At 40.0% G+C, this 22479-nt stretch overlaps 2 protein-coding genes across 2 annotated transcripts in view; both read right to left on the reverse strand.

The window, feature by feature from the left end:
• Nucleotides 1-6413, reverse strand: part of LOC113483626 (interferon-induced GTP-binding protein Mx-like) — a 32025-nt gene extending 25612 nt beyond the window's left edge. The window contains exons 1-2 of the mRNA XM_026855355.1: nt 6322-6413; nt 5094-5162 (exon numbers count right to left, since the gene is read on the reverse strand). The gene's annotated coding sequence lies outside the window, so the exon portion shown is untranslated. The remainder of the gene's footprint in view (nt 1-5093; nt 5163-6321) is intronic.
• Nucleotides 6414-12919: 6506 nt separating this feature from the next.
• The window catches only part of FAM3B (family with sequence similarity 3 member B), a 31129-nt gene continuing 21569 nt past the window's right edge, over nt 12920-22479 (reverse strand). The window contains exons 3-9 of the mRNA XM_026847419.1: nt 20486-20629; nt 19568-19691; nt 18816-18874; nt 16441-16491; nt 15166-15253; nt 14303-14435; nt 12920-13398 (exon numbers count right to left, since the gene is read on the reverse strand). Of these exons, the coding sequence (XP_026703220.1) occupies nt 13309-13398; nt 14303-14435; nt 15166-15253; nt 16441-16491; nt 18816-18874; nt 19568-19691; nt 20486-20629 (689 nt within the window). The 3' untranslated portion in view covers nt 12920-13308. The remainder of the gene's footprint in view (nt 13399-14302; nt 14436-15165; nt 15254-16440; nt 16492-18815; nt 18875-19567; nt 19692-20485; nt 20630-22479) is intronic.

The following is a 22479-nucleotide window of genomic DNA, read 5'->3' on the forward strand; positions in this document are numbered from 1 at the left end:
GCATAGGCCGGGGGGGGGGGGGGGGGGGGGGGGGAATGATAGACCGACTTGGTGGGTATCTGGCATTTAGTCAAGGTCAAACCACCACAATGGCATATGAGCAAAACAGGTTATGAACTAAATCCATGCTGTCTCTTTGCTATGAAATACATCTATAGCTCAAGCTGTTTGAGCTTCACTCCAGCAAAACAGATGGAGGTGTAGACACCAAGCAGTGGACTGGGGGAGAAGGTGAATGCTTTCACCACATCTTGGGAATAAACACAGGGACAACTGCATAAGGAAACCTGCAGGGACGGTTTCATGCCTGAATTGCATCAGTTGTGTCTTACAAATGTTCAAGTATTTCAGAAACAGCCTTTTTATAAGGAACAATGTGATCACTGGCTGATGTATATGTTTCACTGATGATTGTGGATAAATTATATATATGTAAAACCATACCTTACCTTGTAAATCTGTACATGCAAATTCCTCTACAGGTAATCCCTGGGATATTACACATTAGTTCCAGCAGCATTATGATATACACATAAGCAAAGGAGTCTCTTGCACTCTGCTGAGCAGGGTAAGGAAGCTTCCCTTTCCTTCGGTTTAATGCATCCCTAATGGAGCTAGAGCCAGCCCTGGCAGCTAAGGGATGTGTTGCATCCCTGCTGAGGTGCCTTGCAAGAAAAAATGTGGGAAATTATATCACAGAAAATCCTTGAGCCCTTGTTTTTAGTACAGTGTTATAAAAGGGTTAAGAGAACAACAAGAAAAATAAAACCTCCTTTTTTTGTCCATTGTGTTGTTAGCCAAGGGAGGGGAGGAGTGCAGTGCAGTGTGGTGCTGGGCTGGACTCCTGTCTCAGGGGAATGTTACATGTTGATCCAGAAGGGGAGAGCTGTGGGCAGCATCAGGGAAATTTTCTTGCCCTTCTTTGTTGAAGTACCCTGGGTGTTCGGGGAAGTGCAATCTCCCAGAACAAGGTCATTCTTCATCAAAGTCTTATCAGCCCTCAGCCCCTCCTCTGGAGGGGGTTCTCAGCAGCATCAGTTAGAGCTGTATGTGGACATAGGTTTTGTGACAGGGAAGTCTATCAGGACTTGAACTTTCTGTGCTCCTGGCTCATTTTCTGAAATGGCATGAAACAAGACCCCAGGACCCTAGAGCAGAGGGATGAAAAAGCCCTCACAATTTGTTCATATGAGCTGTCAGGAGCGGGACTGCCAGTAAAGCAGAAGAAATCACTCTAAAGCAGTTACTGGGTAAGTGCAGAGGCACCCTCAGGCCAGCACTGTAGTCTGTGAAGTGAACAGGGAGGTGTGGAGTCCTGGTAAATTTTGAGGTCCAGACATTTCATGTGCCTCTAAAACTCAGCACTTGTTTATTTGTGCAAAGCAGTTTTGAGTCTACAGGACTTTTCAGCTGATGGTATCAACATGCATGCCTGACCGAGCCTTTGCAACCCTCTTGTGGTGACTAGAGAATAATCTTGATATAAACAGCCACCTCAAAGAGTAACTAACAACAACCACTCAGGAGGAACTCCTCATTCAGCATAGGTATGACCCCTGTAAGAGGTCCTTTCTTCTCCTGCAACAGTGAACCTTTCAACATGCTCAAAAGGTCAATAGATTAGCCCTAATTTTAGATCAAAACTGCACAGTGCCCAGAGAGGTGGTCCTCAGAAAAAACCCTGCAGTCTCACCCTCTTCTGCCCCAGCTGGAGACATCTGCTGCTTCCACATGTCTGAGCCACCACCTCTTTGCACTCTGCATTAAATATCTCAGTCTTCTCCCATATGATATATTGGAGTGTCCCTGAAAGTAAGTGCCAACGCAAGTGATGCTCTACGCGTACAGAATTACGAATGTTACATTGGACTGTAACAGCTGTTTCACTAAACAACTCCTCCTCAGCCAACACTGTGTACTGTGGTGGTAGTCTGGAACATAACTACTAGTTACTGAAAGCAACAGTTAAGCTCCTGTTTTTAGCAATAGCAGATCATTTTTCTTTTTAATATCAGAAAGCAGAAGTTACCTTGGGTGGTGAATGAGAGGAAAAGACCCGGCCCTGCACTGAATTCATCAGCATCTTGATAGCTCTCAGAGCAGAAGAGGGTTTGGCTTTGTCAGCTGTTGCACAGACTGGAGACAGTTGTTGGGTGAAAACTCAATCCTTAAAAGCCCTGTCTGTATTGCTTTTCCAAGAGATTGCAGGAAGGGTTCACTTTATTAGCTTTCCACCCCAAGTCTCCTGCAGTATCAAGGCATGCAGAGACAGCACTGTTTTGTTCAAGGGTGCATTTTACTTTACCTCCATGACTTTTGACTTACTTTTAAAGCAAATCTTGGGATTGTCCCCATCTGCAGCATTTTGCCTCATGTCACAGACGAGACTCAGCACATCCAAACTGGATTGTTTTTGGATGACAGCAAGCCAGCAGATGAGCTCCAGGAGTGCACCTAATGCACCTCAGTCACTCTCAAGTGTACAGTCCTTGAGAGTAAAGAAAAGGTTGTCCAAAGCAACCTCCTTCTTTCCCAGGAGCTGTGTACAGTGAGGTCATGGGGACCTTGGCAGGGAGTATTTTTCCCCATAGACCTGCCCCCATTTGTCCATGCTGAAGGAGCCAGGCAGGGCCTGAGCTAACTGGAGGGGAACTGGGCCAGCATCTGTGATCCCAGGGAGAGGCGAACACAAGTGGGGTTCTCAGCTGTGCCAGCCCATGGATAGCTTTGCCTCCCAACGCTCTCTGTCAAACTGAGCTACCAGTTTGTAAAACAGGTCTAATGGTAATGTACTCACACATGCAAATATACACTAGTAAGGAACACTGTGCATTTTAAGTGAAGGGGATTAAAAGCCTGATCAGAATATCCTCCATGTCAGAAGAAAGCACTTCCCACAATAAATGTTAGATTCCTTGATCTTTAATACTGGGCAACTGCAGAGCAATTATGGTGGTGTCTTTGGTTATCAAAGACAGACTTGTGAGGAGTCACACAGCAGTAGCCTCCAAAGGGGAGGTGAACATTTGTTTTTCATTCTTTCTGCAGAAGGAGGTTGCTGTCGTTTTGCTTTGAACACATAAGATACAGAGGCAAAGTAAGCAAGAGGTTATTTTCCATTCTGATTTTTTTCTAGCTCATTTGAATAAATACCCCTGTAAATACATAAGAGTATTGCATCGCCTGTCTCTAGATCAGGATTTGATGGCCTCTAGTGGAAAGTGTATTTAGCCAAGCCTGAATAGCCACCAAAATCAGGTTCCCAGCCTCCCAGATGCCAGAGACCGTGAGATCAGCAGTGGGAGCTCAGCTGCAAGATGCTGAATTCAGAGAGAGCCAAAAAGGGCTTCGGCTGGAAGCTGGCATATTTATAAGAGTAAAAGTTAAAGCGTCCTGATCTTTAGAGGGATTTTCTGTGCACGGGGGGTGGTCCCTGCAGAGCCACAATTTGTTCCCTGGAGAACAGAGGAGAGAGAGCAAATGGGGGCTGTGAGGTTAGCACAGAGAAAGGCCACTGTGTGCCATCATCTCTGAGTGGAGGGAAACAATTCTGTAGACAGGGCTCTTATTCTAGGAACAAGAAGACTTTGATTAGGATTGTGTGAAAGGTTTTTCTTCTGAACACAGGCTTGAGTTTTGTAGCCATGTGGAGCCTCTTATTTTAGGGCTCTGTGCAAGGTTTAACCCTTGTCGGGATGAGAGAGCACGTGGCCGTTGCCTCTCCCCCACCCGCGCCGGTCGGGCTGGAAGTTAGACACAGACCCCGGCTAAAATAACAAGAAATTTAATACAACAGAGTGATAGAACAATCTGAATAACAACAGTATCAAATGTAACAACAATAAACAGCAGTAACGGTGAACAAGACAAAAGATATACAGAGAAATATCGCTAAAGGATCAAGGAGCAAACCCGCCGCGTGTGTGTCAAAAACCAACACCAGAAGCGAAAGTAAAAAGGCTCCGCCCCTGGACCTGACGTCAGCATGGTATGAATAACCCCGCTGGAGATCCCTTCCCCCTCTCTCTCTGCTGGGGAAAACTTTATCCTGGCTGAACCAGGACAGGCTCGCTCTCTGTTTTTTCTTTCTTGGCTCCATTTAACCTCTCAAACTTTTCTCATTCCATTTCCCTCCCTTGCTATCTAAAGGAGGAGTGGAAGAGATTGTTTTCTTGCTTATAGTATCCCAGGGACACTGCCATCATCATGTGAAAGCCTCTGGTCACTGAGAGGGTCCTGAATTTGCGTGCATGTTTGTGACAGAGCAAGCAGGGAGCCTTGCTCCCCTGACAGGGTGGCAGTTTCTGCCGACGCTGAGCTCTGGGCAAACATGAGCCAAGCTACAAAGGCCTGCCCATTTCAGCAGCATTCTGCTCGCTCTCTCCTTCCTACTACATCTCTCTCTCCTGCTCAATGGAGTTAATTTTCCTCAACATTGCTTCCAGATTGCTGCTTGGAAAAACCCTAGGGCAATTAGCTCACTCTTCCATGCAACTATGGAGTAGATCAGTCAGGTTTAGTTGTATGCGAGACCCTGTAAGCCCATTTACTATTCCTAAATGATTCACACACTGGAAGATGTTGGAAATCCCCTGGCACTGTTGGCTATCTTTGCAGAACAAAACAACTTGGACGAAGAGAGTTACAGACCATCCCTCCATATTATGTATTTGGAGGAGGAGTGAGAAAGGGTCTTGACTGCTAGATAGGAAACTGGAAAGGATGGCATCTGGTCTGCCAAAGTTACTCTCATGGCCTTGTCATAATTTTACCCAGGAAAGAAGAGGGTTATGCGGGGTTAAGGAGTGAAGGGATTCCCAAACAGTCTCTCAATGGCACATGCCAAGTCATATCTCTAAATAAATTGGTGGGTAATGTCCCTGTCTGAATATGGAGAACATGCATACTCAGGGCATGCATATATTTACACCCATGGTCCTGAGAGTAATAACTTTAATCAGACAGAGAGACCCTGTAAAAAACAGAGTGCTTTCGAGTCTGTAAAAAACTAGCTTGTATGGCTCCAGCTTTGAAGGAAGGCAAATGCCTGTAGGGCCATTTTGTCATCCTCATGTTCGGCTCCTATAGCTTACCTGGAGAACAGGAAAGACTTTGCTGTAGGCAAGAGGCTTCGTTCACTCAAAGAGCAGGGCGAGGAATACCTATCAGGAAGTGGAAAGGGAGACATGATAAAAGGGTCTGAGAAGTTGTCTCTTCCACCTTTTAACTGGTAGTAGAAGAGGCATAAATTTCCACTTCTAATGGGTCACCAGGGAGAAAGTGCCGTGCAAGCAAGAGCTGCACTCCTATGTTCAAATTTATGGGCAAAAAGGAAGCACACCATATATGTATATGTGTGTGTATATATATATATATATATATATATATATGTGAAGCCACCAATTGATAGTATAATGGACATCTTAACAGACTAACTCAAGAATCATTATTACATGATGCAATTATTAACAAAGAACAATAATGCAGGTAGTGTACAGAAAAAGTCACAATAATAGCAATAATACCACTAAAATTGTAACACAACTTAGGTCACTTCTCCACTGCTTTTCTGAGTCCTAAGGTCAGTGGTTTCATGTTGGTGGTGTTGGTGGTGGGATATTACAATGAATTGTCAGCATCTGGTGTCCTTCACAGAGAGGAATACAATGTTCATGGCATGGGTTTTTGCTTCCTCTCTTCTTCCTTTACTTTCTTTTTTTTTTTTTCCTCTCTTCCTCCTTCACTTAGGGTCACATATATATGTTTGCTAACACATATTTACACCTTTCTCTTTCTTCATTGGTCTGCAGCTCCAGGTTATGTGAATTTAGTATATACAGTGCCATTTACCACTAGATGCTATTTCCTTGCCCTCTTTTCTCCCCCTAAAACCAGTTCTGTCCAGCTCCAGGACTGCAGGTTGGTGCTTTTTGATCTGTTCGTTTTTGTGGTTTTTGTTTGTTTGTTTGTTTGGGTTTTTTTGTTTTTTTGTTTTTTTGGGTTTTTTTTAAATGGCCATTAGTGAGTTGGCTGGAGAACATGTTCCTGTTTGGCACCTCTGCTATGGAGCCAGGGACGCTCAGGAGAGGGTACAGCTGATGGTGGTAGTGGTTATAAATAGTGGGATTCTCAACAATTTTTGTTAAAACCTTGACTATTTGCAAGTAACCTGGAAAAAATTAATTACTGTGTTAATCAGAGCACAGTGAGGTATGTGAAGATCTGTAGGAAAAATCAGGAAAGCTGAAGACATAAAATAAAATGTCATAGCCTTTAGTAAAGAGCACAGTTCAGATCTCTGAGGATCTAGATAATTCTTACCTTTTGTATCTCTATGCCATTTCCTGGAGGAGGTGATAATCAAGGCTAACACTTGTACCAGTTGGGGCAGCAGTGCTTCTCTATGCTTAAATGCTTTTTCAGATGTAGTAATATTGGGGCTGGTATATATCCAAATTTCCCTTTTTTAAAATGACAAAGCAGAATTATAGGCTTAAAAAGAAAACAAGAAGAAAGGACTAAAATTATAATCAATGAACAATTCAAACTAGAAGAGATTATTTACTGCTAGGACAACACTTACCAAGAACTAGTAAAATAAATGAGAGAAAATACTGTTATTTTTTGTATTCTCAAGAACCATGCTTCTGCAGGGATGATTAAGGGTCAAGTTCTTCAGTAAACTGGAGGGCTAATTGCATGGTGTTGTGGCAAGTGCTATTGCTGGGAGTTTGGCTATGCTGCAATGCCAGAGAGCCACTAGCAGATGAAAAAGTTCAGGGGATGACTTGAAACCAACTTTGGCAGCAGTTGAGCTGAAGCAGTGTGAGGTCCAGCATTGCCTACATTAGTCTGTTGAGCTCCATATTGCTACAGCTAGTTTCTGCAACCAAATCAGTTAGGTTAGAGCTGAAACTAAATGGATAGCAGTAGATTATATGTTAACTATGCTTTTATGTCCCAACCCAATGGCTTGAAAAATTTCTAATGGAAAGTAATTAATGAATTGCAGAATCCCTTTTCTTACATGTCCTTTTCCTTTTACTTGAAAATTATTATTTCTGGATTTCCTTTTCAAGGAAATTACTGAGGTCCCAGTAGAGCAGGCAATAATTTACTGCAGAAGGGCAGGTTTCTTGTGGAAGGACCCGATCCGTTCAAGCTGCCTTGTGCCTGCAGTGGGCAGGAATACTTCACATTGCACATAAATCTCCCTCATGAATGTGGAGGAGGTGAGGATGAAAGAGGAGTGGCCTTCCTCTTCCATTTTTGTTACAATGAGGATTTTTAACAATCAAAAGACTGCTGATTTGGGACTGCTGAGCTCCAGTTCATCTGCTGCAAGGAATGCCTGCTTAGCTGGTGAATGGAAACATGGCAAGTAGAGACTTCATCAATTAACTAAATGTCCAGAGATGTGGATCACTGTGATGGACACAAGTCTCACAGAAAGCAGAGCTTTGCTACTGTGCTCCAGTTCTGTCCTTTAAGTTATCAGAAGGAAAATTAGAAACTGGAGTTTTCTGTTCTGGCTGCAAAATAGAGATAGTGAAGGTCTAATTCTTTTGCTTCCAGTCCTTGCAGGCAATAAAATCTGATCAGGTAGCACGGTGCTATTCAGTGAACCAGGATGGGAACAAAAGGAATTTATTGTCAGATGTGACCTCTAAGCACTAATAATCCTTTGGAAAGTTTTACTACAAGACCTCATTCTTCTTTTCCAAGTCCAGGTTGTCACATACCTCCTGGCCCTGTGTGAGAAGGTGGAAGTTCAGCCTAATTCCCAAGAACTCTGACAGAGAATACCCAGGAGATAGAAGGAAGTTATATAAAGCATAAACTGCATAAGATTTGTATGAGCAGTACAAGGTTGAAATGTATATTGGTTTTGGCTACAACGTAACTATTAAAAAAATATTTTTTTATTTTTAATGAGACCTGCAATGGAGACTAGAACAGGCTAAAATTTCTGTCTCTATGCTCTCATCTTTGGAAGGGGGAAAAAAGTAGTTTAGAGCTGCTAGCATAAAGTTCGTATTTGAAATGGGAGAATCTACATTTCCTATGCTGCTGAAAATCTCCCCGGAAAGAAAAAGAACAACACAAAAACCACCCAGCAGAGCAGTGAAATCAAAACTTCAGTGTCCCAGGAAATGAGGAATTGCTGTCACTCAAACATTATTAAAAACACCCATCTAAATCCCCAGAATTCTCGTCATCATTCAGCATTTCACTTGCAGCTAAGAAGAGATCAGAGATAAGACACTCATATATTGCTTCCCACCAGGCATTACGTATGAGTAAAAGCATCAGCTTCTCCTTGCTCTTCTGAGTGGTTTGCAGTCAGTAGGAGTTTGGCTTTAAGCACAGCCTGCCTTTGAAACAGTATCTTTTGCTGAAGAACTTTTCCTTTCATATATTTTTCTTTTAAATATAGTGGAAACTTCCCACTTTGAGGTAGATAACATTACACAAAGAACCTAAAGAAACAGTTACCACTGAGAAACTGAGAATGTTACCTATTATTTGATCAATGTTTCCTACTGCTGCCATCAAATTGGACTGTCAGGGATCCAGGAACTTTTAAGAGGTGTGTCAAGACCCCAGTCATTCTCTTAAATGGAGAGATAAACAGGGCCTCTGTCCAGGTACTTCATTTTTCATGGGACTGATTGTCACGTTCACATTGGATGGAAAAATGAGACCAACAGCTACTTTTTCTAATTGCTTCTATCTAAAATGTCTACCTAAATGCTAGGTAGGGGGTAAGAGGAACTTTCTTTTGAGGAATGCCGAGCAGCAGGCCGGTGCTTGGTGGGGGTATTTAAAATGGGATCTTGGCACTTCCCCCTGCAAGGAAGGCAGGTCTGGTACAGTGGAGGCAAAGCTGGTGGCCTCCTTGCTAGCCACAGGCGAAAGGCAGGGTGCCTTCCACCCGTGTCTGTGGCTTCCAGGGTCTGTCCAGACCCTGGAAGTAACTGCAGAGAGGTCAGGTACCTCTACGAACAGATGCTGAAGATCTCGAAAGACACTGCTGCCACCTGCTGTGCCATTTTGCTTTTAAATACACAAACCCAAGCCCTGAGTAACGCTACTGCCTAAAGCTCATGTTTTCCCATTGGATTTGCCTACTAGGGTTAGAAAAAAGATGAACTGCTCTGCAGGTTTTAACCTTATTTCATGGCGGGGATCCCGCACGCTGTACTACCCACCCAGAAGTATTTCATGAAGCATCACCTGGCATCCACATCACTAACCTCCACTGCTGGAGTTTGTCTGTGGTTTAGAGCACATGACAGAGAAGGTAAGGAAGGAGAGCTGCATTAGGGATCCTACACCCTATGGTCTTGCTCCCAAATAAAATTAAATGTTTAACTTCATGATATTTTGATTATTTTAAAATCCAGAGCTATTTAACATTTCTACTGTTCCATAAAAAATCTTTTCACTCCTTCTTAAAAGTGTTCAAGTTGTGTGTGCGAAGTTGAAATCCCACTTTCCAACCAACTCTCTGTAAAATTGCTTCTAATCTGAGAAGAGATTGAAAAAGTGGCATCTTTTTTTTTCTCAAGTGACCACTTTTCCATCATCTCTTGAGATCAGAGAGTTATCAAAGTACTTGAGGCTCCTCTGCCTGCCATATTTAAAGTGTGGCATGAGCAAAGAAAAACAAAGCTGATGATAGCTATTCAGCACTGCAGATGATTAAAATTGTTGTCTAGAGGACTCAACTGCATCTTTGAAAAAGTGAACACATGATGGAGTTAAAGAATATTTTGCAGGGACTTGTGCTGTGAAAAGTTCTCGAGTGGTTTGATCTTGGATTTAGAACAGAGGTATGCACCTTTTACTGCTGTCCGTTTGTAAAGAATGGAATACTTGCACAGTGTGAAGAACAGAGCAAATGTAAATGTAAAGAATGGAATATGTGCAGAGAATGGAGTATTTGGAGTACCTGGAGTACTTGCACACTTCATGGCAACTGCTAAACAGAAATTGATCTAAAATTTAATTGTAATTGATGTAATTGTGGCCTGGAGTGGAGGGTAATGACTGCCAGACTGCACAGAGTCTGAGGACTGCCTCAGAGTTTGGCGCTGTGAAGATTGCCAATCATTAGTACTGTAATTATGTTATTTTTATAATTCAAGCATGTAACAAAGGGTGATTACAATGTAAAAGAATAAACATTCTGCCAGTAACATGAACAATGCCTAAATAAATTATTGGTGACATGAAGCCATACACTCAAGAAAATGAACATATACAAGCCTTATGTCTTGGCACTGATGTGGTTGACAGGAATGGTAAAGTACAATTGGTTAGGTCAGTTTATCCAAAGCACATGAGAGGTTTGATTACACTGCAATGCTATGACATCCCTAGGAAGCACATACCAGGCACCTGGAACCCACTGCTTCAAACCTCCCGAGGAATAAGCACTGAAATACCTTCACAGAAGCTGTGTCCCACCACAGGTTCACATGGAATACAGACACCTATGATAGCTCCCTTCTCTTGCAAAATGACATGTGTGAGGAACAGTAGCAGACACAGAGAACTTTTCTTAACCACGAAGTAGCCTGCAACTGCTAGAAAACCTCGAGTCTTCCATCCAAATGCCTAGGCTTCAAGAATGAGGCCAAGTTCAGCATGTGCATCTACTGTTAGATGTCATATGCATCTACTGTTAGATGTGTAAAATACCAAAATGAGTAGCCCCTGACCTACACAACTTGCAGGATGAACAAGCAAAAAGAACAAAAGAAGAATGACTTAGATGTGGAAAGCTATTTAAGTACTCAATTTGAAACCAATCTCATCAGTGGCAAGGTGATAAGAAACAGTCATTGTGAGTCTGCCAAAGTAAATTGATTCAAGCTAACTGTTTTCTTTGGCAGCATCCCTGGGCTATGGGGCAGTTCACAAGCCAGTAGCGGGAAATGTAGTTTTAGAGACTGGTGAGGGATCAGATACCAGAAAGCTGCTGGGAACACAGCAGTGACTGCAAGTAGGTAGTGGCAGCTGCAAAAAACATAGAGATTTGAAGCACTGCTGATCAGACTTCAACCAGGCAACATGGAGAGCAAGAGCAGACTGAATGTGGCTGTTGGCAGCCACCCTCTCCAGTCAGCGATTCTGATTTTCTCCCGTCCAAAGTGCAGGACACTCCTAAGCAGCTGCATAGAGTGCTGTGACCCATTTGAAGCGCAGCATGTTAAGGAAGTTGATACCAAATGAATGTTTTAATGTTGAGAAAAATGTAAAGATTAAAATATGTCACCAGAGAGAGTTGATGAACACAGTCTTCAGATACATAATAGAGTGGCATAAAAAGAATGGTGATGAGTTGTTCTCCATGTAATTGGCTCGGTCCTTTTAGGTTAATTCAGTGTGTTTGAGGAATAACTAGAACAATAGGGAAATGCTACAGGAAGCAACTTAAGCTGTGGAATCTGCCATATGGTAAGCTTCTGAACAACAGAACAAACACCAGTTAAGAAAGGTCGAGATATACTTGATGTGCTTCATAAAAGGGGAAATTGAAGAAATGGCTTCTACAGTTTCCTTACAATTATTGTTTGATTCCAGTTAGCATGAAAAACACTTAAGCTTGCATGAAGTCACTACATATTTTAAAGTAAGAAAAATTAATTAAAACAAACCATGCAGATTTGCAGCTTAAATTTGGTAAAATAATACAAGTGTTAACATGGCTATTCCATGTTGTCAACATCACTAAAACCAGCTCAACAAATTTAACTGCTATTTTCATACTTTTTCTGAAGAATTGTAGAATCATAGAGTGGTTTGGGCTGGAAGGAACCTTACAGATCATCTAGTTCCAACCCCCCTGCCATGGGCAGGGACACCTTCCACTAGATCACGTTGCTCCAAGCCCCGTCCAACCTGGCCTTGAACACTGCCAGGGAGGGGGCAGCCACAGCTTCTCTGGGCAACCTGTTCCTGTGTCTCACCACCCTCATGGTAAAGAATTTCTTCCTTTTATCTAACCTAAATCTACCCTCTTTCAGTTTAAAACCATTACCCCTTGTCCTATCACTACACTCCCTGATGAAGAGTCCTTCCTCATCTTTCCAGTAGGCCCCTTTAAGTACTAGAAGGCTGATGCAAGGTCTCAAGGTCTCCCTGGAGCCTTCTCCTCTCTGGGCTGAACAACCCCATCTCTCAGTCTGTCCTCACAGGAGAGGTGCTTCAGCCCCCTCAGCATCTTCGTGGCCTCCTCTGGACCTGCTCGATCAGGTCCATGTCCTTCTTATGTTAGGGGCCCCAGAACTGGAAACAGCACTGCAGGTGGGGTCTCATGAGAGTGGAGGGGGAGAATCAGCTCCCTTGACCTCCTGGTCACATGTCTCTTGATGCACACCAGGGCACAGTTGGCTTTCTGGGCTGTGAGTGCACATTGCTGGCTCATGATGAGCTTCTTGTCAACCAACACCAATTCCTTCTCTGCAGGACTGCTCTCAATCCACTCATCCCCTGGCCTGTATTTGGGATTGGGATTGCCCTGACCCATGTGCAGGACCTTGCCCTTGTCCTTGTTGAACTTCATGAGGTTCACACAGGCCCACCTCTCCAGCCTGTCCAGGTCCCTCTGGATGGCCTATCCCTTCCCTCCAGCGTGTCGACCGCAACACACAGCTTGGTGTCACTGGCAAACTGCTGAGGGTGCACTCGGTCCTACTGTCCATGTCTCTGACAAAGATGTTAAACAGCACCAGTCCCAACACCAACCCCTGAAGAATGCCTCTGCTCACAGCTCTCCACTCAGACATTGAGCCACTTGCTGCAACACTTTGAGGGTAACCATCCAGCTAATTCCTTATCCATTGAGGATGTGAAAAGTGACATTACTAATAAACTAACATAAAAATAATTTTCTTTATTAGTAGTGATTTTATATTACAATTTAGACTAAGTTCTATTTGCATATTAGTCTTTAAAGGAAGCAAAAGAAACACATAGTAAAACCAACCAAACCAACCAACCAAACCCCTAAAATTACTAATGACAATGAATATTCACTTTCAAAAATCCTTGTATTTTATCACTGACTTCCTGAACACTGTAATCCCAAACCAGAATATTTTATTTCTGCTTGTCATCAAAATACCTACTTGTTTTCATTTTAGAGTAAAACCTCACAGAGGAAAGAAAGGTTAAAAACTGTAAAACTTATTTTACAATTAGTGTTCAGATGCTTATTGGGTTCTGGAAGTAATTTACTAGCGTATAAAAGAGATATAAAAATATATAATAATCTTTACTAATGAGGTATGCATTTGTTCAGATCAGGTTTCCTGGAATACAGCCTTCTATTTGGATCTCAGCTGGCCAGTCACCATATCTGTTGTTCTTCTTGTCAGAGTGGTTTATCTGTTAAAATAAAAATTCCAATGTTTAGTTCTGCATTTACAAACTAGTTTGTCAAACCTCATAAACCAGAAGAGGATAATGGAGTAGGACTAGGAAGCTAAGTAGCACGTTGCATATCTTGCTTGACATAATGGGTGAAGATTACACCAGTTTCTCTCTTACATAGAGAGCTTTATTTATTTCCCAGATGGCTGTCGTAATACACGCTAAATTGAATACATTTTTCCTGCAGAAGCTCTGTAGTGTGAAGAAGATTGCAACAATATTCTGGGGAAAAAAAATATGGAAGTTTCATATGCCTTTGGAGGGAGTCAGTATTATCACAGGAACTGATCTCTGTATTGGATTTTCTCATTTCTGTCTGCCTCTGTCATACATATGAGCACTACTGGGCTTATAGAAGGCAAATACAACAAGGTCAGAGATGCAAACAGAAATCTGATCTAAAGAATGGTATCTTACTCCTCCTGAAGCCTGAGGGCAAGTTATTCAGAAAAGTTTTGTGATGCAAGCATTGCTGTATTTGCACAGTCAATTTGAGACAGCCCAATTTTCATACAAAAATCAGCCTTTATTTTTAGGAAGTGCTTGGAATTTGTCCTTCAAGAAGAAAATTTAAGTGTCTGTACAGTATGTCAGGTTGGACATTTCAAAACTGAGACTCTCTAGAATTGCTGTCACTTCTGAAATTTGTCTACAGATGACTTAGTGCTGGTGTAGTAGAAGTCAGTACTATACATGGCGCAGATCCAAAGCAAAGAATGATGACACTTCAGAGAACTTGCATTGTGCAACTGAAGCTTACTAAACAAGCCACAGTTATTATAGCTAATGCAAAAAATCCACACCTGAAGGTTGTATCTGATATACAGACAAATATAATGTGAAAATAAATGAACTTGACCTTTTCTTTTTGGATATTATCTGGCAGCTTGAAGCCTTTGGCAGCTATAAAGGCCCAGCTTGACCTGAACTTCATATTCCATATTTCTTTACTTCCCAGCTCTTCTATTAATTTTTTGGCATCATTTTTTAACCTAGGAAAGTGTAGTGGGAAAAAAAAAAAAGTGTTAAAAATTCAGGATGTGAAAAATGTTGAAAACACAGCTGATTCATGCTTTACATTAGTAAGTCAGCAGAAGCAAAAATGACAAGTTTAAAAAAATCCCAAGTCTTGTCATAGTAGCATGCCATTAAACTCACAGAGAAAAATCCTTTTTCATCCTCCTCTTTATGTTCCTGATGATAATACAACCTGTTTGTAACAGCACAGCAGAAAGAAAAATGTATCTCAAATACTCTTTGATGTTTCAGCTCTTCTTATATAAAGACAAGGGCATCAAATGTTTATCAACTGAATGATTAAGTCTTTCCCTGTATAATTCAACTAAAAAACCCTTAAGATTTAAAAGCACTTGAAGAATCAGGTTAAGATGTAAGGAGGAGTGCAAACTAGATATGTTATAATTGGAGGTGTGGATACCTTCTGAATAGAAGCTTGTGAACCAGAGGTAACAGTGGTGCCCTTTATGAGGACAACTGGTGCTTTTAAACAAATATAATGCTATCTATCCATCTTTAGAAGCATCAACATAGATGATATAGGCAGCACTGAATGAACATGGAATCAAAACTTTTTAGGCAAGAAATGAGAGAACAACCCTGACTATAGAGTGAAATTTACCACTCCTCTACAGCATTATGCAATAGTAATTTTCAAGCTATTCTTTGTTCTGTTTCTCAGCCTGTCATGAAAAATTTGCTTACCGGGTGCTTCCATCATCATGAGTCACCATCAAAAGGAGGGACCCTTTTGGAGCATTTTTAATGAATGTCATCATCTCTCCTGAGTGGTCTGTTGAATCAGTTACACAACCAATTATTCATTACATGCATATCACATTCCACTTACTTTCAACTTGGTTTCACTTTTTGGACTCATCTATTCAAAATGAGTCCTAATTAGGCAATTTTTCTGTTTACAGGCAGAGGGCCTAATGGTGCAGAAAACTGCTAGTTCGGCTAGGAAAGCATGGACTGGTCTGCATTTCCCAGTAATAAACGAAGATACTTCTGAACTTCTACAAAAGTAATTTACACCCAGGGTAACTATAGAGATGGTTTCTTATGTTTACCTCACATACTATTATACATGCAAGCAAAGCATGGAATAGCTCAGGAGAAGTCATCGCTATTCTATAAGCTTCCTACTCCCCTGCTAACTGCAGAGCTGAGTTACACACCCCGTTGTCCACCCACTTCCGTTAAATGGCAGCCTATTTGCAGCACTAAGCTATTGGTTTTGCAATTGCTAAACATACACAAGACACTTGTTTTTCATACAAAAAAATGTAACAGGCACCCTGGAGACGTTACAGTCTACATACCGTATATAAAATTATAGCCCCATGATTAGTCCCAATGTGATTTCTATTCATGCATGTAAGGTCACAATCATTCTTAAGTGTTCAGAGAATCAGCTTCCAGTGCCTCATAACATTCTGTTTACGCCTTACTAATAGGTAAGGACACTGTTATCGTTCAAAGGTTGGAAAACGTATTAAAAGCTATTCTTAAAGTATATCATCTTTCTAGCTACATGGAAGGATGTTAAGAGACAGACTAATATATTTCCTATGATGATTTTACAACTAAAATAGAACAAAATACGTCAGGAAAAGGAATTTTGCTGAGTGAAGTATCTGGATGTGGTACCTGGTTAAGTGCTATTTCTACCAGACTGAAATAATGGAGGAAAAAAAAAGACAATTAAAAAATGGCAATTCAACAATCTAAAAAAAAGCAAGACCATAATAAAAAAAGACAATTAACTATCTCAACCAATATGAGAAATTCAGCTTTTCTGGCAAAAATTGTCATCAGATCTGGCCAGAGCATATTTTATGAAGACAACAGCTGTTTGTTTCTAGCTGGTCCCTGTCAACAATACAATCACAGTCATTTGAAAGAGCAGGATAATTATATAACTCCTTTCTTAATGCTGAAACACAAATAAAAGCTCTATTGAACTCTTTTCCCTACCTCCTTCCCACATGTCAAAAAATTTTGTTGATGTAGCTCTTCCTGTTTTATCTGTAATTAAAAAAAAAAAAAAGTTGTGTAAATGAGCAAAAATTGTTAAATCAGCATATATAGCATTTACTGCTAAAGCTGGGCATCTCTAATTTTGTGCATTATTTGGCTTCTGAGTTTTATTTTGTTTAAATTTTTAAAATGGAAGGAATATGGAAAATGTAAGTTTAAGGTTTGGGAGAATATTTTGTTTTATGCCGTCTCTGAATCATCAAACATGACTGAAACATTTTTATTACTTTATATTCTAAAGAAGGAATTCAGTTTGCTGTGTGCTTCCATGTTTTTATGTCTATATATACTATACTAGGCCACAACCATAAATAGGAAAATTGCTTAAGCCTATAACTATATGAATGAGCTTTATAGTATTCTATTAAGTAGTGTTTCAGATGTGCAAGCTTTCACACCATCTGAATCTCAGTGGACAGAAACTCAACACTCATCATTACCATATCAGAAACCAGGCATGCAAACAATTAGTCATTCCAAAACATTTTGGTGAATATTCATCATTAATTATGCTGCTGTTTAGATGACTCTCTGTTTAAACCAGACATGTACAATGGGAAATACTTTTCAAATTTCTAAATCCATGCCAACTGAGTTAATTGATTTTCATTATCCAGGACCCATATCCCTGCTACATGAGAAGGTCTTTTCCATTTAGAATGCGTCAACTCATTTCTAGTAAGAAGACCTAGCAGTTCCTGCTTCATTTCTAGCTTATCTTTGATCCATATATGGTAAAATCATGAAGGCAAATTCTTCTGAACATAGGGTTCTAAATGGCAGGTTTATCATGCTGATGAGAGGAAAAGGTGGCAAAAAATCTGTCAGTGGTGAAACAGCATGCTAGAAGTGGGCTTTTTCTGAGCAGAGATCACAAAAAAAATGGAAAAGGCTGTAGTGAGGACCACGGGAATCCACAGAATTCTTTCTCTCTCCCTCTGTGTTGTTAGCTTGGGCTTAATAGTTCTGTCTTCCTTCTTACAAAAGACCATTTTAATTCAGAGAAGAAAGAGTTGTCATTATGAAATAAAATGCAAGTGTGATGCCATAGGAAGCTTACTGAGCACAGTCATTAGCTTGACTAATTTAATTAGAAGACGTGTAGAAAATATGTCTCACTACAAACTGGTCCGAGATAATGGACAGATTAACCTGCAGAAGGAGATTAAAGTGTAGCTAAAATGACTATATGTTTGATGAAGGAAATGTCTGTTTAAATATGTGTAAAATTTGATATATCACTTCTTCTTCCTCACTAATGTCAGATGGAAAGACAAGGCTAGTTTCCTACTCCTATTTGCTATAACCTTGCTTATGCATTCAGGATGAGTATTTGCCCTCTTACTCTACAGCTCTATGCTGAAAACTCATTTTTAACTGCTTACTTATTATAACTAGTAAAGTTTTTATGATTTCTTATTGGGAAAAAAATGCAGTAGTTAACTGGGAAAATAATTTTGGAACAGATTCTTGTCTACAGTAATTTAACCCAGTGACTTCAAGACAATTATGCAAGTTTAGACAGGGTCAAGATCTTGCTTAGCAATACTGAGACAAAAAAAACGGAACATAAGTGTTTTGTGATTAAAGCCAACTTGACTGTGCATCTGAACTCCCTTTCTTCCCCTCCCCAACAACATTTAGGCATTCATTTCCCTCAGAAGCCATTATTGAATCCACTGCACTTCAACACCATTCCCATTCATCTAAATTAAAATGGTGCCTCTGGTTCTGGAATAAACTGCACCTTCTGCTTCCCAACAGCTCCCACTAAAAGCAAAGACATATAATGGAAGTTTAATATTAATCAAGCTTTGAGTTTGTCTTTCTGTCCACTGACCAAAGTCTAGAAAAGGAATTTGTACCTTGGTTGTACCTTGGGGCAGAACTGCAATTCTCAGCTACTGCTTGCACCTTTATCAGTGAAGCAACAGGTATCTTTTATCAAGGATTGAACCAAAAGTTGAGTCTTACTGCTGGAGATCATAGATATTTTTTCTACATTACATTAGAAGCAGTTCTTTTACCTAATAAAATACATGTATACTGCTTCTACGTACATGTTTTCTCTTTTCTTATACTGATTATGAACATATTTCTTTTGTTTATCCAGAAGACCATTTCTCTCAAACACAGATGTTTTCCTTACATTTAACAAAAATCAAGTTTGCAATTTTTCCCTTTCTTTCCTTCTATACTAGCTAGTAAAAAAACCCCAAAACAAACAAAAAAAATCCCCAACCCTCCCAAGAACATTTGCAAATTATTGCAGTACAAAAGTATGTCTCTGTAGCATTTCTTCTCTTACTTACAGTTCACAATGGCAATGTTTATACCACTTCCAGCATTACCCTTCTCTTTGCTTATAAGCCTGGAATCAAAATACATACAGTATCAACAGAATGTATCAGTCCAGAAGCTCTGATCCAAAGTTGTATTTACCAATGATAAATCACTTTCTGATGTTCCTGTTTTCTTCAGTTATTTAATTCAAGATTTTGTAGTAAACAGGAGCTATGGCTTAAAGATCTTGCACATTGTATGAGTCGGTTTCTGTCAACGATGCACAATGAGTCTTTGAAAATGAGCCAGATCAAAAAAGTACTTCATTCAAATGCAGCCAGAAAGATAAAGAAGAAAAAAAACCAAGACAAAATGGGGTTTTGTGGCAGTATTCTGTGTGGAATATATCTACACAAAAGATCATTGCAAAGTCATTCTACCTGTCCACTTTGAAAAGCCATGAAAGAATCTGACTTTCAGAAGGTGTTGACCATTCAACATACTGTAAAATGGCTACCCTGCACCATGAAAATTAAAGATCATACTTGAAACTAACAGTTGAATGCAGCTTATGTAGAGGAACAAAGAAAATAACCAGAGATTAGGTACTTAAAAAAAAAAGGGAAAAAAAGATTTAAATACTGTCAGATATATTCTGACATTTATCACCAGAATAGGAGCTCCCTGCTAAGAGCTTACTTGGTGCTACTGAACCAAAATGAAACACCCATCTTCACACTGCAAAGCACTTGCTTAGATTTGAAGTTAGACTGGTACTCACAGCTCATCCTCAAAACAAATTTTAGCCAGCTTTTCTTTGCCACCACCACTAAGAATCCGATAGGCATAGTTCCCAGGTGAGCAGGGAGACCAGTGATCACACTTCTGCCTTTTTGGGATCGGGGCTACAACAACAAAGGTGAGAAAATGTTTTCTTGGATACTGCATAAACAATTTCTACATGGAAAGAATCACTTAATGTCAACATGCTAAGTTCAAACATACATACAGAAAAGCTGATCCTGTCAGTTTTCCATTATCATGGCAACATTACCACAGACTTGCCTGAGCTTTAAGTTGATTTTCAAAGAGCTGCTGGGAACAAGAGCAACCTTATCTAGTGGAAAATGCCCCATAAATTATTATCTGATCTGAATCTAAGGTAATTATTTTGTGCAATTTTGTATAACAGGAAATGAGGGCTAAAGGGATGAAGGATTCCTACCAGTAGGTTGAAGATAATGGCTATCATTCATTCTCATTTTAAGCCTGATAACACAGTCACAGAATGAGAAAAATGTACACATTAAGCCACCCCGTCAGATTAGAAGAAATAAATAATGAGAATTTAATCACAAAGTCTGGTTAGTGATTCAACAGTTTACCATAACTGCAAAATACATATGACAGAACCAAAGCTGAAGATTTGTCCTTATATGCTAGTAAACAAATAAGGTTTTCTTAAATTACTATTCCATTAACTATATTTGCATACTGGCAAATACAGGCTGATGTGTTTCTTCAAATACAGTGTCCAAGAAATAGTTCAGACTTGCACTAATTAACTTTAGACAGCAAACTTCATTCTTACAATAGCACATACCAAATCATTTATCAGCTAACAAGCCATTTGTCATTTACCATGTAAATAGACAAGATTAGTTATAGTATAAGAAAAAAACCCCAAACAACTACACACCTCTCAACACTGGTTTCTTTCCAATGTCTTGAAGATTAGCAATAGATGTTGTTATTGTCTCTTTGGGTACAAGAACAGCGAAGAAGTATCCCAAGTACCAAGCAGTCAACAATGCTAACAGGAGCCCTGCTAATTTCACAAGATCTGCCAAGGGAAAAAAAAAAAAAAAAAAAGAAAAGAAGAAAGAAAACCACAGAGACATAAAGATGTTTTCACAGGAACACACAAAATTTTCTGTTTTCTCTGGCATTGCTACATAAACTGGCTATTTTATTTCTGATATACTGTGTTAACTGTATTAACTGTGTTATCTGTCTTCAGAGATGTGGCAATACAGTATTTGTTGCATTCTCATCTCTGACAACCCCTTGTGTTTCTAAAACTTGGTCTTCAAGCAGACAACTACCCCTAAGACTCCCCTCAATCCACACCCATAATACCCCAAAGAAACATGAAGTTCAACTTAATCCTAGTAACATTTTTACTCTGAAAAGTAAGTACCAGAAACTAAGTATGACTAAACAGGTAACATGCAGTTACTATTGATTTTCTGTGACAGGCAAACACTACAGGAATGGTTTAAAATGCTGACTGTACAGGGAAGCCCCTTAATCCACCCTTTTGACATGGCGGGTAAAAATAACTGAAGAAGGCTCAAATAATCTCATTCACACAATGAGCTCTGAGTGACTGTTTTTCATCTTCTCTCAGATATAACACAGTTTCCATGGACTGAATTAGTAGCACATCTACACAGTACAACAACAGGATTCACAATCTTCCTGTATATGAAGAAATAGAAATAAATTCCATATTGGGTATCCTCTTCCACATCACCAGAAATGCTAACATGTATTCTAGAAGAAAAGCGTGACCTAATTTACAATGCTAAACAAGGAGAGACAGCACTGCAATTGTGAAACATTCATGTTTTGATGTCATGAGATACTTCCTGATCCATAAAGAAACATGTCCTTGAACAGAATGGTTTGTTAAAGTGAAAAAGGAAAATTTTTAGTTTCATAGTCTTGAAAATCAAGTTCAACAGAACCAACATCTAAAAATATCCAGTATGTTCACTTTGCCAACCTGCTAGAAAATATTGTGTATTATCTAACCTAAATCTTCCTTCTAGCAGTTTACACTCAAGATATTCCTTTCCTTCTTGGAATTGCCTTTTAAAAATATTAAGCTTTCTGCCCTACTGCTTCTCTAGAAGGTGGCCAAATTGTTCACTTGTTCTCAAGTCCTGTTTTGCAGGTCCTACTGCTCTCCCATGAATTCTGCCCAACTGGTCTGCATCTTTTACTACAGAACTGACACACTAGTCCAACACACACATTCTGGAGGCTCTACTTCTGGTATTCATGCCAGAAGGAAGTTTGACTTTTTCTCATAAGAGTAGACTTTAGTGACCCAGGTTCTGTTTATAATCCACTGCAAAGACCAGATCTTTTTTTCTTGCATAGATTTTGTCTCTCTAGTTACTTCCTATTCTGTATTTGTGCATGTGGTTATTCCTGCATTCTACTAGCTTTAAAAATAAAAAGCCTAACAAAACACTGCATAATATGCAGAGGTAAAGCTAACACTGAATAGTACTGTTGCCTAAATTCCACATTCTTTACAATAGCAACAGAAGTAGTAAGTAGCTCTCTCTGACTCAGTCATCCTTCACAAATGAGTCACGGCTGTACTCCAGCCCTTGAACTTCAGTGAGGAAGAATGATGATCATTATGAACATTCAAAGTTCTCTAAATAATCTCAGTTTCTCATTTCCTGCATCAGAAAAAGGAAAAAAGAAAAAAAAATAGGAAAAAGGAGGAAAAGATGAAAAAGGAGAACAATAGAAAAAAGAGAAAAAGAAAAAGAAAAAAGCAAAAGGCAAAAAGAAAAAGGCAAAGAGAAGGGGGGCAAAAAGAGAAGGGGGGCAAAAAGAGAAGGGGGGCAAAAAGAGAAGGGGGGCAAAAAGAGAAGGGGGGCAAAAAGCTGT

The sequence above is a fragment of the Athene cunicularia genome (assembly GCF_003259725.1).
Source record: "Athene cunicularia isolate RWA chromosome 1 unlocalized genomic scaffold, athCun1 chr1_part1, whole genome shotgun sequence".
Taxonomy (NCBI): domain Eukaryota; kingdom Metazoa; phylum Chordata; class Aves; order Strigiformes; family Strigidae; genus Athene; species Athene cunicularia.